At 48.2% G+C, this 19,720-nt stretch overlaps 1 protein-coding gene across 1 annotated transcript; it reads left to right on the top strand.

Annotated features, from left to right (window-relative positions):
- The first annotated feature begins 14,720 nt into the window (after window positions 1-14,720).
- LOC147972672 (transmembrane 9 superfamily member 9-like) lies at window positions 14,721-18,573 on the top strand. Its single transcript, XM_087521589.1, has 7 exons — window positions 14,721-14,974; window positions 15,994-16,158; window positions 16,255-16,364; window positions 16,442-16,547; window positions 16,637-16,749; window positions 16,849-17,002; window positions 17,106-18,573. Exons 1-7 carry the CDS (start codon window positions 14,852-14,854, stop codon window positions 18,261-18,263), a joined length of 1,929 nt encoding a protein of 642 aa, XP_087377715.1. The 5' UTR covers window positions 14,721-14,851; the 3' UTR covers window positions 18,264-18,573.
- The last annotated feature ends 1,147 nt before the right edge of the window (window positions 18,574-19,720 follow it).

A 19,720-nucleotide genomic window follows, 5' to 3' on the forward strand; every position in this document is an offset into this window, starting at 1 on the left:
AGCCGAACAGTGGATCAAATAATATTGCAGGAGTCTAATATAAGTATGTCAATATGCGTATGCAGGCTTCGCTGCTGGTGTCCGCCGCACTAACTGCGGAGGTTGCCGTACTGAAGCAGGACCTTGAGGGGTCCAGGAAAGAGCTCGGCCTTGCCAAGAGGCAGCTCGAGGAGAACAAGGGTAAGTAATACCCCGTCTATAGATATGTATATATATAAAAGAGGACGCGATTGCAAAATGACAGGATCATCGTATGTTTGCCAGGGGCCACGGCCGAGGTGGCGACCCTGAAGCAAGCGCTAACCCAAGCCGAAGATAAAGCGGCCAAGGAGCGTGCCGAGCGAGAGAAGCACGAGGCTCGGGTGGGCGAGGTGCAGCAAGAGCTCCAGGCTCTTGTGACAAAGCACGAGGCGTTGGAGCTTGACTCGAAGACACGAGAGTCTGAGCTTGCCGCGGCCCTTGAGAGCGCAAAGAGGGCCAATGCCGAGGCCCAGAAGGCCCTCCAAGAGATCGACGCGATGAAGAAGATAGCGGCGGGTAAGGCTTTCTATATGCAAAGCAAGCATGTAAAAGTAAATTACCGATTACTTACCCGGATCCGGAGCTCTTCAGGGCATTCGCAGATTTGCCCCGCAGTGTATCCGATGCCGCACAATTTTACCAGGCCGAGGACGGAAGCTCGAGGGAGAAGCTGTTCTGGTCTCAGTATGCTGAGGCCGAACATCCGGTGCCAATGAGCGACCAGCTGAAGCAGATGGTCGAGCTACATAAGGCGGCCGATCAGGCCATGAAGAGCTTTATAGTCCGACTGTGGCCTAGCGACGCCCTTCCGAACAGCTTCTTCGGCCTGGTGAGGCGGCTTGTGGATGCCTGCACGTGGCTGGAGGTCGTCAAGCAATCTGTCTGCATTGAAGGTGCACGCCGGGCTTTCGCCCGTGTGAAATTGCAGTGGGTCAAGCTAGACGCCGTGAAGCTGATCAAGGAGGGGCCACCAGAGGGCAAGGAGCACTGCCACCCCAAGATGTACTATGAGGGTGTTCTGCCGGGTGCCCGTCTCATCGCGGACGAGTGTTCAAAAGATGTAATATTTGAATGAGACTTGCTCATTTTATCCTGTATGTATGAAAACTTGTTTCATATGCGCTATGCAACGCTTGTTTGAATTTAAAATATTACCTTCTGTTTGGCTGTTTATCCAATCTGAGAGATGGCTAGTCCTTGGATTCTGCCCCCATGCCACGAGTGCTGGGGTGTTCGGGATAAACCTGAGCACTCTTGTTCCCATATTTGGGTCCTTCGAGGGAGTTGCTCAGCACAACGAACAAGGCAACCAGACTAATAATGCTTTATCACTCTCACTTAGCCATAGAATTCTATAATTTTAAATTTCGGAGAAGCCCCTGGTATTCGGAAGGCCGAATTCGGGGCGCGATACACGCCTGTAAGCCGGACAGGGCCGACCCCTCGCCCTAAGCGGCATAAGTCTTTAGGGACTCGAAAAACCTCGCCGAACAGCGACCAGTCTCTCGCCTTATCATGACAGTCAGTTTTAGCTTTCTCTATTGAGGCGCTAAGCCCGGCAGAACCGGGGCACAATCGCAGTAGTTCTCCTAGCGCTACCTTAGCCGATGGAGCGGAACGTAAGGTACCAAAACATAGGAGCCGGGCAAACCCAACATTTGACCAAAGACATGATTCGGAGCTGATGCATATAATGCTATAAGTTCGGGGTGCCGCACTTGTGAAAGTGTTCGGACTTTTCACACCGTATTGTGGGGTACGTAAGCCCCTGGTGTATTGGTTGTACCAGAGTGTACGGTTGCAAGGCGTCATTAATGAACACAGAGAGATATATATATATAACAAGAATGCAATAATAGTCGTAATGTCATGCATTGTTTATTAAAAAATTGCGTTAAAGCAGAGTGATACAGATAGTGCGATAAGCAAAGAGTAGGACTATGTCCCTTCCAAGGGCAAGCTGAGGAATGATGTTAAATTGAATATTTCGTTACTGTAATCAACCTGAGAATTCCGTGGTATGACGTAGCTGTCTGCCTCCTTGGTTGTTGCATCGTGTGTTCGGCAATAGTGCTGCCGGACAGTGTTTCCAGAGATTAAGGTCCTGAAAGAAAAAGGAAAATAACCAGACGGGAAGCCCCTAGTGCGGTTTAGGCCGCGTCTTGGGGCGTGCCGCCGTTGTCCCCCCTCCCCACATGTGCCCATGGTATTTTTAATGCGTAATTATGTACGCGCGGCACGAGTTTCGCCGTTGGGCTGGGATTGGGGTGGCCGCCATATTGCTACGCGAGCTCAGTTCGCGCCAGGCGGTTTATTTGCCAATTGCCCCGAGCGCGCTTGAAGGTGTCCGGGCTGTGAAGCACCGAACTGGTTGATTGTCTTGAGAGGCTGCTTTGCATTTCTACTGCGAGGGCTGTGGTGTGCTCCTCTGTTCGGAGAGAGCGCTCTGTGTTTCCATTGACTGTAATAACTCCACGAGGTCCTGGCATCTTGAGCTTGAGGTATGCATAATGCGGTACCGCATTGAATCTAGCAAATGCGGTTCGTCCGAGCAGCGTGTGATAACCACTGCGGAACGGGACTATATCGAAGATTAACTCTTCGCTCCGGAAGTTATCTGGGGATCCGAAGACCACTTCCATTGTAATTGAGCCTGTGCAATGGGCCTCTACACCTGGAATGACGCTCTTAAAGGTCGTTTTTGTGGGTTTGATCCTTGAGGGGTCTATACCCATTTTGCACACTGTGTCCTGATAAAGCAGGTTCAGGCTGCTGCCGCCGTCCATAAGGACTCGAGTGAGGTGAAATCCGTCGATGATTGGGTCTAGGACCAGTGCGGCGAATCCTCCCATGACGGATACTAGTGGGGTGGTCCCTGCGATCGAAGGTGATCGGACAGGAGGACCAAGGGTTGAACTTTGGGGCGACTGGCTCCAACGCATATACGTCTCTAAGCGCACGCTTCCGCTACCTCTTGGGGATGTGGGTTGCGTATATCATGTTCACCGTCCGCACTTGCGGGGGAAACCTTTTCTGTCCTCCAGTGTGCGGCTGCCGGGGCTCCTCCTCGTCATCGCTATGCGGCCCCTTGTCCTTGTTTTCGACAATTAACTTGCCAGCCTACTTAAACACCCAACAATCCCTGTTGGTGTGATTGGCTGGCTTGTATGGGGTGTCGTGTATTTGACACGAGCGATCGAGTATACGGTCCAAGCTGGACGGACCCGGCGTACTTTGTTTGAATGGCTTTTTCCGCTGACCGGGTTTAGAGCGTTTGAATCCGGCATTGACTGTCGTATCCTCGGTATTTTCGCTGTTAATGTGGCGCTTATGCTTGTTGCGACGTGACCTGCTATTGCCGTCCTTGGTATCTGAGGTACCATGGTTCTTTGATATATTATTACTGCGAGCCAGCCAGCTGTCTTCTCCCGCACAAAAGCGGGTCATGAGCGTCGTGAGAGCTGCCATAGATTTCGGCTTTTCCTGACTAAGGTGCTGGGCTAGCCACTCGTCTCGGATGTTGTGCTTGAAAGCCGCTAAGGCCTCCGCATCCGGACAGTCGACGATTTGATTTTTCTTTGTAAGGAACCGAGTCCAGAATTGCCTGGCCGACTCTTCTGGCTGCTGAATTATGTGGCTCAAATCATCGGTGTCTGGTGGTCGCACATAAGTGCCCTGAAAGTTGTCGAGGAATGCGGCTTCCAGATCTTCCCAACAGCTAATGGAGTCCGCTGGCAAGTTGTTAAGCCAATGCCGCGCTGGTCCTTTGAGCTTTAGTGGGAGGTATTTGATGGCGTGTAAGTCATCGTCGCGGGCCATGTGGATGTGGAGGAGGAAGTCCTCAATCCATACTGCGGAATCTATTGTGCCGTCGTATGATTCAATATTTACAGGTTTGAAATCTTCTGGGAATTGATGTTCCATTACTTCATCTATGAAGCATAAGGGGTGTGCGGCGCCTCTATATTGGGCTATATCTCGACGCAGCTCGAATGGGTCTTGCCCGCTGTGTTCGGCCCGGCCGGATTTGCTTTTACTGTATCCGGCGTGACGTTTGTCGTCTCGCGGAGTGGTGCGCCCTCGTGATCTGTAGATCGATCTTGAATGCTTTGCCTTGTCCTCCAATATGTCTCGCAGGTCTGGCGTATCTTCCCATGCCTTTTTATTTGAATGGCGTTGGGGTGGATGCTGAGCTTTTGGCTGGAATGCCTCTCTATCGCGGCCATGAGGTGGCCGATCAGCCGTATCATACGCTTCTTCCTCCAGTCTGGGTAGTAACCTGCGCCTTGGGTAACTCTTGGAGGGGCGCTCAAGTTTATATTCCTCGGCCGCGAGGACTTCAGTCCATTTGTCAGCTAGCAGATCTTGATCAGCTTGAAGCTGCTGCTGCTTTTTCTTCAGGCTATTTGCCGTGGCCATAAGCCGGCGCTTGAAGCGCTCTTGTTCGACGGGATCCTCTGGTACGGCGAATTCATCGTCGCCGAGGCTTGCCTCGTCTTCGGAGGGGGGCATGTGATTGTCATCCTCCTCCTCTCTGTCTGTCGCTCTCTCAGGAGAGCTGGCTCCTCCATCCTCCTGCTATAAATCTTGCTGGAGGGGTTTGTTGTTTTCTTCGGCACTATCCGGAGTGTTATTATCTCATGTGCCAGTATCACCACTTTTGCTTTGGCGGGACTTAGAGCGGCGTCGCTGACGTTAGCGTTTGGGTTGCTTCTTGGAGGGGTCATCCTCCGCTATATCGTCGCCATTGCCTTCTTTGGGTGCATCCACCATGTATATGTCATATGACGAGGTGGCTTTCTAGTGCCCTATAGGTGTTGGTTCATGTTCGTCTCCTACATCGTCGTCCATACCGTCGATGTCTTCGGAGTCGAAGTCGAGCATGTCGGTTAAATCATCGACAGTGGCTACGAAGTGGGTGGTGGGTAGGCGTCGAATTTCTTCGTCGTCCGCATCCCAATCCTGTTGGCCATAATCCGGCCAGGGCTCTCCTGACAAAGAGAGAGACCTTAGTGAATTCAGAATGTCGCCGAAGGGCGAGTGCTGAAAGATATCCGCGGCGGTGAATTCCATGATCGGCGCCCAATCAGATTCGATTGGCAGGGGCGCGGATGGTCCGGAGTCCGGAAACGAGTCCGGCACCTTGGAGTCACGGGCTGCGCAGAGGGTTAGGCTGGTGTTCGGCTCGATCGCCGTTGAGACTGCAGCCCCTGAGGTGGTGTCTAACCACCCGTCCTCGACTGGCGCAGTTGGCTCCGAGCTAAGGGTCGGAGCTGATGCAGGCGCAGCCTCTAGGGTACTGTTCGGTGGCAGAGCTAGGTCATACCCATCGTGACAGTGTGGCGCGCCCGGCTGCGGCTCGAATCCGTCGAAGATCAAGTCTCCGCGGATGTCGGCCGTGTAGTTCAAACTTCCATATCTGACCTGATGGCCAGGGGCGTAGCTTTCAATCTGCTCCAGATGGCCAAGCGAATCAGCCCGCAGTGCAAAGCCGCCGAATACGAAGATCTGTCCGGGGAGAAAAGTCTCACCCTGGACCGCATCCTTATCGATGATAGTAGGAGCCATCAAGCCTAACGGCGACGAGACAGAGGAACTCTCAATGAAAGCACCAATGTCGGTGTCAAAACCGGCGGATCTCGGGTAGGGGGTCCCGAACTGCGCGTCTAGGCCGGATGGTAACAGGAGGCAGGGGACACGATGTTTTACCCAGGTTCGGGCCCTCTTGATGGAGGTAAAACCCTACGTCCTGTTTGATTAATACTGATGATATGGGTAGTACAAGAGTAGATCTACCACGAGATCAGAGAGGCTAAACCCTAGAAGCTAGCCTATGGTATGATTGTATGTTATGGTTGTTGTCCTATGGACTAAAACCCTTCGGTTTATATAGACACCGGAGAGGGTTAGGGTTACACAAGGTCGGTTACAAAGGAGGAGATATCCATATCCGTACTGCCTAGCTTGCCTTCCACGCCAAGTAGACTCCCATCCGGACACGAGACGAAGTCTTCAATCTTGTATCTTCATAGTCTAACAGTTCAGCCAATGGAGATAGTCCGGCTGTCCAGAGACCCCCTAATCCAAGACTCCCTCAATGACCCACAAGTATAGGGGATCTATCGTAGTCCTTTCGATAAGTAAGAGTGTCGAACCCAACGAGGAGCAGAAGGAAATGATAAGCGGTTTTCAGCAAGGTATTCTCTGCAAGCACTGAAATTATCGGTAACAGATAGTTTTGTGATAAGGTAATTGGTAACGAGTAACAAGTAATAAAAGTAAATAAGGTGCGGCAAGATGGCCCAATCCTTTTTGTAGCAAAGGACAATCCTGGACAAACTCTTATATGAAGGAAAGCGCTCCCGAGGACACATGGGAATTATCGCCAAGCTAGTTTTCATCACGATCATATGATTCGCGTTCGGTACTTTGATAATTTGATATGTGGGTGGACCAGTGCTTGGGTGTTGTCCTTACTTGTACAAGCACCCCACTTATGATTAACGCCCATTGCAAGCATCCGCAACTACAACAGAAGTATTAAGGTAAACCTAACCATAGCATGAAACATATGGATCCAAATCAGCCCCTTACGAAGCAACGCATAAACTAGGGTTTAAGCTTCTGTCACTCTAGCAACCCATCATCTACTTATTACTTCCCAATGCCTCCCTCTAGGCCCAAACAATGGTGAAGTGTCATGTAGTCGACGTTCACATGACACCACTAGAGGGATGACAACATACATCTCATCAAAATATTGAATGAATACCAAATTCACATGACTACTAATAGCAAGACTTCTCCCATGTCCTCAGGAACAAACGTAACTACTCACAAAGCATATTCATGTTCATAATCAGAGGGGTATTAATATGCATAATGGATCTGAACATATGATCTTCCACCAAGTAAACCAACTAGCATCAACTACAAGGAGTAATCAACACTACTAGCAACCCACATGTACCAATCTGATGTTTGGATACAAAGATTGGATACAAGAGATGAACTAGGGTTTGAGATGAGATGCTGCTGGTGAATATGTTGATGGAGATTGACCCCCTCCCGATGAGAGGATCGTTGGTGATGACGATGGTGATGATTTCCCCCTCCCGGAGGGAAGTTTCACCGGCAGAACAGCTCCGCCGGAGCCCTAGATTGGTTCCGCCAAGGTTCCGCCTCGTGGCGGCGGAGTCTCGTCCCGAAAGCTTGCTTATGATTTTTTTCCTCGACGAAAGACTCCATATAGCAGAAGATGGGCATTGCAGGGGCCACCAGGAGGCCCACGAGGCAAGGGGCGCGCCCAGGGGGGTAGGGCGCGCCCCCACCCTCGTGGCTGGTGGGTGGCCCCCCTCTGGTACTTCTTGCGCTCAATATTTTTTATATATTCTGGAAATAACTTCCGTGAAGTTTCAGGACTTTTGGAGCTGTGCAGAATAGGTCTCTAATATTTGCTCCTTTTCCAGCCCAGAATCCCAGCTGCCGGCATTCTCCCTCTTCATGTAAACCTTGTAAAATAAGAGAGAATAGGCATAAGTATTGTGACATAATGTGTAATAACAACCCATAATGCAATAAATATCTATATAAAAGCATGATGCAAAATGGACGTATCACACATACCTTGACAAAGTTTTGAAGAAGTTCAAAATGGATCAAGCAAAGAAAGGGTTCTTGCCTGTATTACAAGGTGTGAAGTTGAGTAAGACTCAATGCCCGACCACTACAGATGATAGAGAGAAAATGAAAGATGTTCCTTATGCTTCAGCCATAGGCTCTATCATGTATGCAATGTTGTGTACCAGACCTGATGTGTGCCTTGCTATTAGTTTAGCAGGGAGGTACCAAAGTAATCCAGGAGTGGATCACTGGACAGCGGTCAAGAACATCCTGAAGTAACTGAAAAGGACTAAGGATATGTTTCTCATTTATGGAGGTGACAAAGAGCTCATCATAAATGGTTACGTTGATGCAAGCTTTGACACTGATTTGGACGATTATAAATCACAAACTGGATACGTGTTTATATTAAACGGTGGAGCTGTCAGTTGGAGCAGTTCTAAACAGAGCGTCGTGGCGGGATCTACATGTGAAGCGGAGTACATTGCTGCTTCGGAAGCAGCAAATGAAGGAGTCTGGATGAAGGAGTTCATAACCGATCTAGGTGTCATACCTAGTGCATCGGGTCCAATGAAAATCTTTTGTGAAAATACTGGTGCAATTGCCTTGGCAAAGGAATCCGGATTTCACAAGAGAACCAAGTACATCAAGAGACGCTTCAACTCCATCCAGGATCAAGTCCAGGTGGGAGACATAGAGATTTGCAAGATACATATGGATCTGAATGTTGCAGACCCATTGACTAAGCCTCTTCCACGAGCAAAACATGATCAGCACCAAGGCTCCATGGGTGTTAGAATCATTACTGTGTAATCTAGATTATTGACTCTAGTGCAAGTGGGAGACCGAAGGAAATATGCCCTAGAGGCAATAATAAAGTTATTATTTATTTCCTTATATCACGATAAATGTTTATTATTCATGCTAGAATTGTATTAACCGGAAACATAATACATGTGTGAATACATAGACAAACAAAGTGTCACTAGTATGCCTCTACTTGACTAGCTCGTTGATCAAAGATGGTTATGTTTCCTAGCCATAGACATGAGTTACCATTTGATTAACGGGGTCACATCATTAGGAGAATGATGTGATTGACTTGACCCATTCCGTTAGCTTAGCACTTGATCGTTTAGTATGTTGCTATTGCTTTCTTCATGACTTATACATGTTCCTATGACTATGAGATTATGCAACTCCCGTTCACCGGAGGAACACTTTGTGTGCTACCAAACGTCACAACGTAACTGGGTGATTATAAAGGTGCTCTACAGGTGTCTTCGAAGGTACTTGTTGAGTTGGCGTATTTCGAGATTAGGATTTGTCACTCCGATTGTCGGAGAGGTATCTCTGGGCCCACTCGGTAATGCACATCACTATAAGCCTTGCAAGCATTGTAACTAATGAGTTAGTTGTGGGATGATGTATTACGGAACGAGTAAAGAGACTTGCCGGTAACGAGATTGAACTAGGTATTGAGATACCGACGATCGAATCTCAGGCAAGTAACATACCGATGACAAAGGGAACAACGTATGTTGTTATGCGGTTTGACCGATAAAGATCTTTGTATAATATGTAGGAGCCAATATGAGCATCCAGGTTCCGCTATTGGTTATTGACCGGAGACGTGTCTCGGACATGTCTACATAGTTCTCGAACCCGTAGGGTCCACACGGGTTAATATGTATAATATGTAGGAGCCAATATGAGCATCCAAGTTAAGCATGCGGACCCTACGGGTTCGAGAACTATGTAGACATGACCGAGACACGTCTCCGGTCAATAACCAATAGCGGAACCTGGATGCTCATATTGGCTCCTACATATTCTATGAAGATCTTTATCGGTCAGACCGCATAACAACATGCGTTGTTCCCTTTGTCATCGGTATGTTACTTGCCCGAGATTCGATCGTCGGCATCTCAATACCTAGTTCAATCTCGTTACCGGCAAGTCTCTTTACTCGTTCCGTAATACATCATCCCACAACTAACTCATTAGTTGCAATGCTTGCAAGGCTTAGGTGATGTGCATTACCGAGAGGGCCCAAAGATACCTCTCTGACAATCGGAGTGACAAATCCTAATCTCGAAATACGCCAACCCAACAAGTACCTTCGGAGACACCTGTAGAGCACCTTTATAATCACCCAGTTACGTTGTGACGTTTGGTAGCACACAAAGTGTTCCTCCGGTAAACGGGAGTTGCATAATCTCATAGTCATAGGAACATGTATAAGTCATGAAGAAAGCAATAGCAACAAACTAAACGATCAAGTGCTAAGCTAACGGAATGGGTCAAGTCAATCACATCATTCTCCTAATGATGTGATCCCGTTAATCAAATGACAACTCATGTCTATGGTTAGGAAACATAACCATCTTTGATCAACGAGCTAGTCAAGTAGAGGCATACTAGTGACACTCTGTTTGTCTATGTATTCACACATGTATTATGTTTCCGGTTAATACAATTCTAGCATGAATAATAAACATTTATCATGATATAAGGAAATAAATAATAACTTTATTATTGCCTCTAGGGCATATTTCCTTCACTTCGGGTACATAGTTATTAGCTAGATGGCTTCTTCTCTCTCTTTGGATCTTAATACAAAGTTCTCCTCGATTCTCTTGGAGATCTATTCGATGTAATTCTTTTTGCGGTGTGTTTGTCGAGATCCGATGAATTGTGGGTTTATGATCAAGATTATCTATGAACAATATTTGATTCTTCTCTGAATTCTTTTATGCATGATTTAATATCTTTGCAAGTCTCTTCGAATTATCAGTTTGGTTTGGCCTACTAGATTGATCTTTCTTGCAATGGGAGAAGTGCTTAGCTTTGGGTTCAATCTTGCGGTGTCCTTTCCCAGTGACAGCAGGGGCAGCAAGGCACGTATTGTATTGTTGCCATCGAGGATAAAAAGATGGGGTTTATATCATATTGCTTGAGTTTATCCCTCTACATCATGTCATCTTGCCTAATGCGTTACTCTGTTCTTATGAACTTAATACTCTAGATGCATGCTGGATAGTGGTCGATGTGTGGAGTAATAGTAGATGCAGAATCGTTTCGGTCTACTTGTCGCGGACGTGATGCCTATATACATGACCATGCCTAGATATTCTCATAACTATGCGCTTTTCTATCAATTGTTCGACAGTAATTTGTTTACCCACCATAGAATTTGCTATCTTGAGAGAAGCCACCAGTGAAACCTATGGCCCCCGGGTCTATCTTCCATCGTATTATTTTCCTATCCACTTGCTATTTCTATCATTGTTTATTTTGCAATCTTTATTTTCCAATCTATACAATAAAAAGACCAAAAATATTTATCTTATTATCTCCATCAGATCTCACTTTCGTAAGTGACCGTGAAGGGACTGACAATCCCTTTATCGCGTTGGTTGCGAGGTTCTTGTTTTTTCGTGGAGGTACTAGGGACTTGTGTGTTACCTCCTACTGGATTGATACCTTGGTTCTCAAAAACTGAGGGAAATACTTCCGCTACTTTGCTCCATCACCCTTTCCTCTTCAAGGGAAAACCAATGCATGCTTAAGAGGTAGCAACAAACGGCACAAAGGGCTACCGCCTTGCTTGAGCAACCTCGTCGGTTGCCACTCCAGCCACAACTCCGTGATGCATCGACCGTTCCGACTGTGGGGGGAGGGGTGTCCGTCGGCTTGCCTTCGAATTCTTCTCCAGTCTCACTGTCTGCGTCGCTACTGTTGTGACTGCGGGGGATGTTGAGTGTATTGATTATTAGGAAGTATAGGATATACTAGGATTTGATCCTGCTTTGTCTTGTACTCCAAGTTGATCTTTGTACTCCTATATATATATATATATATATATATATATATATATATATATATATATATATGCCCACGGGGCTCAAGCAATATAACGAACTATTCCACCAAACCCGTCTCTTCCTTCTAACACTCCCCCACAAAAAAAGTCCCTTCTCCTCCCGTCGGCACCACCATCAGTCCACCCCATCTCCGATGCCCTCTGGGCCATGGAGGAGTGGAAGATCTCGCCCCTTTTCTCGTTCTTATTAGGTTCAGCATCTTGATTAGGGTTGTGTGGCGGCGGCGATGTCCCTTAGAAGGAATAATGTCTCCCACGCTTCATCCCCGTCGCGATGGTGCGCTTGGCATCATCAGAGGGCGTGTGGAGATGTGTCTCCGTCGGATCTCGTGGGACTCGGTCGGTGCTAGTCTTTGGTAAATCTGTTTGGATGTGGGTATTCTGGCCTCTTGGCTTTTATGGGGCCGTGTGGGTCTTCTGGCCTCTCCCCGAAGCTTCTAGGGTCTCTTATGGTTCAGAAAAAATTAGCAAAAAGGACTTCAGGAGGTATCGATTTTATGTAAAACCAAAAACATGGGGAAAAAATAGGAACTATCACTGGGCACTAAATTAATAGGTTAGTCTAGAAAAATAATATAAAATGACATATAAAGTATACAAAAGTGATAATATAATAACATTTAATAATGCAAAATTATAGATGCGGTTGAGAAGTATTAGGTAGCAACCACGGTATCTTGGATCTCTCATTCAAGATTGTGTGGCCAATGTTAGCATATGGTCTTCAATTTGTTTCAAAACTTTGGCTGAAAGAATCAAAATTAACCAAATTGTATTGAAACATTGGAGAAAACTGAAAGCAAATCCAGAGGACTCTAACGATGCATGGTCGTGTCCTCTAATTGTCGCATAATGCAAGGATCCTGCCATCATTTCCCTGCTCGACTTAAATTACAAAATAGAGGGCATGTTCGTCCTTCTCGATTCCTCCTCGGTTGACCCCTAGCGAGTGGTGGTGGCGGGGTCCTGTACCAGGGGTGGATAACACCAAGGAGCCCGGCCTCATCAACTACATGGCCCTGCTAGGCCCAATGTGAGGAGAAACTCTAAGGATGCGAAGACGACCTTCGAGACCCCAAAGACTAAAGGGAGGCTGCACCCCAGATCGCATCTGCCACGTAAACCCTAGACCTCTCCTGCCTATATAAAGGGAGGTCTAGGGTACCCATTCACAGATAGAAACTCTCAGTAGCAATCTCACACACCATTGTGACCCCTCGCACGAGGTATCCCTTCATTATGAATCATCAAAACCTCTCAGGATGCCCGAACCTGGATAAACCCCTCGCGTGACTTCCGATCCATGACTTCCTGCTGCACTAGGACCCCAATCGAGGTATCCGACGGTATTTCGCTCTGTCAGGTGGCACAAGCATACAGAGGCAAGTAGCAGAGCCCCTATTGGTACCGGCGGTGCATCCAGTGACAAGTGGCGCGGGCGCTGAGGTGCACGACGATAAGTCGAGGCAGTGGAGCTTTTCGGTTTCCAACCTACATATCCTTTAAGGTTTTAATCTTTTTTATGAGAAGTAGCAGCGCTACGTTCCCTTCCTTAAGAAGGGGGAGTCAGGAAATTACAAGGGAAAACAAGGGTGAGAAGGTACACATCACATGAGAACAACTAGGGTTACATGCTACAACAAGATAGTCGAGGGGGGAAACAACGAGGGAGCTACATAGGATGGAAAGAATGCCACTTGCAACCACTCATCGCATCCACACAATCAACATGGAGGAGCACTTAAGCTTCCATCTTCATCTGATCAAGGAAGGACGGGGCTTTGATCTTGATCGTCTCGTTGCCACCTGACAACACGCCTCAAAGAGGGGAGGGGTTCAAAGGAAGGGGGCCAAGGTGAATCGCAGACTCGCTAACCCGGCTTCAGATGAGAGCATCAGTCTCTTCCACAAACTTGGTCGAAGAGGCGAGACCGATGCGCACACCATGGCAAGAAACACCACATGAAATAGGAAGAAAGCAAGATCGGAGTAGCACCACCAATCTAGTCGTTGCCCGTGTCCATTGACCTCAAACCGGCCAACCAAAACAACAAACAACCAATGATGGGTCAGTGACTCTGAGACGTCGCCTCCAAGGAGATTACGACATCGAGGACGCCATCATCCGATCCAGAAGATGGATCTAAGGCTTTCACCCAGAGAGCACCAGGGAGGCAAGGTGCCGGAGCTTCACGAAGATGCTTACGACGAGGAAGATGACGCCCAAACATTATCGTCAACGTTGCTAATAAAATCGACACATGCTTCTCTTGTAGCATCACACCTCGATGCCCATACCAAACCACACAGCAGCTAAGTCTGATAGCCTAGAGCATGGGGCCTCACTAGCCTCTGCCATCGGCATCGCGTGCTTACTAGCTCCGACAAGGCACCACAGAGTCATCTCCTGCACAAAAACAAGAACCAAGTCCTCCTATCTACGGATGACTACGAGTCGTGCCCAGATGCGGAAGTAGCACCTGCCCACATTGGGGCAAGCCAGATCCATGTGCCTTTTAGCGCGAGGAGGCAACTAGCTGCAAGGGAGGAACGTTGACGCACGACGATCAGATATGATGTTGAGGCCCCTCCACCATATAATGTCTTGCAACACAGTAGCCACACCGGGACAACCCCGCAACCTTCGACAGCAGACCACCATGCTGCCACAGAGGCCGACGGCAAAGGAGGGAAGGAAGACGGGGGGCCGATAATGGCGGCAGGGTGCTCCTCCTGAGTTGCGCCGGTGCAGGCGACACATGAGTCCATGCGTTTGAGTGCTAGCAGTAAACCTTTTTTAAGGTCTATAATCTTACTTTCAAGGCCCAAAATCAACTTGGACTTACGAGTGTGTTCGTTAAAATCCCAACACCTAAGTGCAATTTGATAGATTAAACATTTGCCAACTCTGATTCAAGTCTCCAACCTGCCTGAAAATGACAAGAGGCCAGCCTGGCTGGTTCCGCACGCAACGCAAGCGGCGGCAGCGGCAGCAGCATCGATCGCCGCCAGGTCAAACGAGACGGGCACGCAGACGCAGGCGGCACGTGGGGACGTGCGGTCAAGTCCGGCGGGTGGACGGAGGACGGGCCGACACTCTCCGCGGGATTTCACATTTCTCGGGGGGCCTGGGCGCGAGAGCCGGTTATCCGATAAAACCCCCGGCGCTGAGATCCGCGCACCCGAAGCTTCTCTACTTCCCTCCGCCCCACCCCCACCCGCCTTCCTTCCCAGCCAGCGCGCGGTTTGGTCGTCGCCTCCTCCTCCCCCTCGCCGATCCACCAGCCCGTCCCCAGATCCACGCCACCGCGCGGATCCCCGATGCGGGCGCCGGCGATGCTCCGGTGGGCCGCCGCCGGGCTCGCCCTCGTCGCGCTCCTCGCCGCCGCGCCCCCCGCCGCCGCCTTCTACCTCCCCGGCGTCGCCCCCACCGACTTCGGCAAGGTGAGAACTCGCGTCCTCCCCCCCCTGGTGCCACCCACCGCCCCCCTCCGTCCCCGCCGGCCGAGGGGACGAGCTGCTCGCGCCCGCGCCCGCGCCCGGGCTCGCCGGCTAGATCCGGTCAACGGGCGGCGCTTCCCCGCGCGCAGGCTCCCGGGATCCGCGGATCTCGCGACCGGCCCGTACGCGCAAGTGTTGGCAGTCCAATTACCTTCGCCGCGATCGCAGACAGGGACGCACTAGGATGCGGGATCCGCATGCACCCTTGGTTGCTCCATGATTCGCGCGTCGCCTCCTCCCTCCCCGCGCGCTCCCTTCTGATCCGGAACGTGCTCGCTAGATTCACTCATGCTGCTTGGGTTACAGTTGTTGGTTATGTTGCATGCGTGTCCTTGTACACTTGCAGTGCTGGTGGTTTAAGGCACTGATAATTGGAAGCGGGCGCTTCTCGCAATCTAGATCTCATCTTGTTCTTAGTTTGATCTGATCGTTTATGGCAATTTACAATTGGAAGCAGGCGCTTATGGCAACTGATTGAGCGGAGTATCCTTCTCAGCCAAGCACAAATCTGATCGTTTTTAAATGCCCAATTGGCAGTAATTGCACGTCCTGCTGGACATTACCTTTTTATGTTTATTATTATTACTGTTTAAAAGGCTGCACCATTTATCAGATTTGTTTGGATCTTTTATGTCATAGTATAATCTAAAGAAAATTCCTGTTTGATACACCGGAGTTTAGTACATGTTCCTAGGAAACTTTGCTCTGCAGGGCAGTATAGAATATTGTGTAGGGTGGTTGAAACGTAGTTTCGAAAACCAAACTGATGAGTCAAGCGGTCACACACCGGATCTGCTTCAACTGACAATGTACTGGTTGAGCCAGATATCTTTTGTGCCAAGTTATTTATATCTTGACTGTATCTGATATTTCTATGAACAGCTTTCTGCATATAGCATTTTTTTTGGCTGCTTAAAAGTAAAAAATGTCCTTGATTTATCCCTCGGTTTATCTGTCTACAGGGAGATGAACTGTTGGTGAAGGTGAACAAGCTGACATCAATAAAGACTCAGCTACCCTACACGTATTACTCCCTTCCTTTCTGCAAGCCGAATACCATAGTTGACAGCGCTGAAAACCTTGGCGAGGTTCTCCGTGGTGATCGAATTGAGAACTCTCCTTACGTGGTAAGTAATCGGTAAAGAATAATCAAGAATTTATGTACCTGGGAGGGAAATGTGCCTAGTTTTTAGTTTAACACATCCTCCTTGTCTCAACTGCAGTTTCAAATGAGAGAGCCCAAGATGTGCCAGATTATCTGCAAAATAACTGTTACTGAGAAAGAAGCAAAGGAGCTCAAGGAGAAGATTGAGGATGAATATCGTGTCAACATGTAAGGACAATATTGTAGGTGTTGTTGCGCTTTATTTGGCATGGTAATTTTTTAAATTGACCGGCTTTGCTTTGCAGGGTTCTTGACAATCTGCCACTGGTTGTTCCAGTTCAAAGGCCAGATAGGAACACTGTCGCCTACCAAGGTGGATATCATGTTGGTGTCAAGGGCCAGTATGCTGGAGTAAGTTCATATAGCCTGTTCATGCTTACCCTTGTCTTTACATGTATGATCGGGACTTAACTAATTCACATATATAAATATATTTCCAGAGCAAGGATGAGAAGCACTTCATCCACAACCATTTGTCATTTTCGGTTAAGTTTCACAAGGATGATGATTCAGAACTTTCTAGGATAGTGGGATTTGAGGTCAAACCATTCAGGTTTTCTTTCAACTTTGCTTGTCGTGTTGTTAATAATTTTTGCCATACCTAAATGGAATGTACCTAATTTTTGTGTTCTGTCTTGTATGTTTGCGCCAGCATCAAGCATCAGTTTGATGGGAATTGGAATGACGCAAACACTCGTTTGACCACATGTGATCCTCATAACAGCAAGTTTGTAGTAAATTCTGAAACTCCTCAGGAGGTTGAGGTCGGCAAAGATATCATATTCACCTATGATGTTCGCTTTGAGGTACTATTTTTTTAATTGTTGTCTCCTACGGCATGATAGTTTCTTAACCTTTAATGTTAGATCTGCTTTACCGAAAAATTCATGGAATTTGTTACTTCTGCAGGAGAGTGAAATTAAGTGGGCATCTCGATGGGACACCTATCTGTTGATGTCTGATGATCAGATTCACTGGTTCTCTATCGTTAACTCTCTCATGATCGTGCTTTTCCTATCTGGTATGGTGGCCATGATCATGATGCGCACCCTGTACAGAGATATATCTAGATACAACCAGCTTGAAACTCAAGAGGAGGCACAGGAGGAAACTGGCTGGAAGCTTGTCCACGGAGATGTTTTCCGCCCTCCAGTCAACTCTGATTTGCTTTGCGTCTTTGTTGGCACTGGAGTCCAATTCTTTGGCATGCTGCTGGTTACGATGATCTTTGCTGTTCTGGGTTTCCTCTCTCCATCGAACCGTGGAGGATTGATGACTGCAATGCTTCTCGTCTGGGTCCTGATGGGGTTGATTGCTGGCTATTCTTCTTCGCGACTCTACAAGATGTTCAAGGGTGCAGAGTGGAAGCAGATAACCCTGCGCACGGCTTTCCTGTTCCCAGGGATTGCCTTTGTTATCTTCTTCATCTTGAATGCCCTTATATGGGGGGAGAAGTCATCCGGTGCTGTCCCATTCACCACCATGTTTGCCCTGGTCCTCCTCTGGTTCGGCATCTCAGTGCCCCTCGTGTTTGTTGGGAGCTACCTCGGGTTCAAGAAGCCCGCCATGGAGCCTCCAGTGAAGACCAACAAGATCCCGCGTCAGATCCCCGAGCAAGCCTGGTACATGAACCCGCTCTTCACCATCCTGATCGGCGGCATCCTGCCGTTTGGCGCGGTCTTCATCGAGCTCTTCTTCATCCTCACCTCGATCTGGCTGCACCAGTTCTACTACATCTTCGGGTTCCTCTTCCTGGTGTTTGTGATCCTCATCATCACGTGCGCAGAGATCACCATTGTGCTCTGCTACTTCCAGCTGTGCAGCGAGGACTACAACTGGTGGTGGAGGTCATACCTCACCTCAGGGTCGTCGGCGCTGTACCTCTTCCTGTATGCTGGGTTCTACTTCTGGACCAAGCTGCAGATCAGCAAGCTGGTGTCGGGCATCCTCTACTTCGGGTACATGCTGCTCGCCTCCTTCTCCTTCTTTGTGCTCACCGGAACCATCGGCTTCTGCGCCTGCTTCTGGTTCACAAGGATGATCTACTCGTCCGTGAAGATCGATTAGTCGCTGGAAGCACAGCAGGCAGAGACAGAGCATAGCATATGTTTTCAGCTTTCGTGGTCAGAGGTGATAATTGTATGATTAAGGTGAAGGTGGGGATCATCCCCGTGTTTGTTACTCTTTTGAGGGAAAAGTTACATTTTGGGATTAGTTTATGAACTGATGATTTATGTTTATTGTTGTGGTCACAAGTGATAATACTTGTTAGTGATAAATGTTGGAGTTACAAGGGTAGAATACAATACACTGTGTTGGAGTTGTCTGTTTTGGCAGAATTTAATGGATCAGCGTATAAAATTCAATTTATATTTCATGGCCTGTAATTCTTGTGCTGCTGGGTCGGTTTGCTGCTTGTAAGTTTTTTTTTCTTTCGAATTGGAGGCATGAGATTTGCCTTACCTGTTAAATAAGAAGGGAAATAGAGATTTACAAGTGGCTCACATACACGGCATGACAACTACTCGTGCAGTACAATATGCCCTGGTTTCTTAGCACCCGCAGAAACCCAAAGCCTAGCCTCGTTGACAACAATTTTAAGAAGAATTGGTGGCGGTGCACTTGTGGTGTAGTAAACACAGAATTTCTCTTGTTTCAAATTGTCTTGGTGCACTTGTGGTGTAGTAAACACAGAATTTCTCTTGTTTCAAATTGTCAAGACGAGCATGGTGAGGGAGGTCATAGTTTGTTTATTTGGAGTTTTGCATCTATTGGGGTTTTGCAGTCGGTTCTCTTATCCCACCAATCCTCGAAGGATCCCTCTTAAGTGAAGCTCATACTTATTGAAGAAGAGGCGGGTGCCTGTTTTTTTGCTCCCTTTTGCAAAGAGGGCAAAGACCATAATTTGCCCAATCACGCCTCTCCAACTGACCGGCAGTCTAAATCCGACCTCGCAATGCGAAAGGGGTCCAAACTGTTCAAACCATGAAATCCATGGGGGTAGCGTAAATTCCATCCATAGAATATTTCCAAACAATGTCATCTTCGTTTTCTTCGTCAAGGTGGTAGTCATGTACAAGCATTCAAAGGGTGAAGAATTCTCATATGTGGTCTCCGGAGAAGACGGTGTCATGGTTGATCTTTAGCATCCAACCCATTGAGAGCCTCGCGCACTTTTCGACTCTTTCTCCTCGAGGCCTAAAAAATTAGCGGAGCAATATCCTCGGGCCTACGCCCAAGTAGCCAAGGGGAATCCCAGAAAGGTGTTTTGGCACCATTGCCAACAGTGATAGCGGTGGAGGCATAGAAGAAACCAAGGCCTTCCTCGTTGCATTGGGTTACCCAACCCAACCCAAAGCTTGTTTGGCTCACTCCATTCATACCAAGGCCATCTCAGCGGCAACCACGTGCAAATTTGTCGGTTTCAGGACCCCAAGGCCTCGGTATTCCGAAGGACGACAAACCACCTCTCTATTGACCATACTTGGCCCTCGTCGTCTTGTCTGAACTAGACCAAAGGAAAG

Source organism: Triticum urartu, chromosome 5A (assembly GCF_056163025.1).
Source record: "Triticum urartu cultivar PI428250 chromosome 5A, HENAU_Tu73, whole genome shotgun sequence".
In the NCBI taxonomy this organism is placed as follows: domain Eukaryota; kingdom Viridiplantae; phylum Streptophyta; class Magnoliopsida; order Poales; family Poaceae; genus Triticum; species Triticum urartu.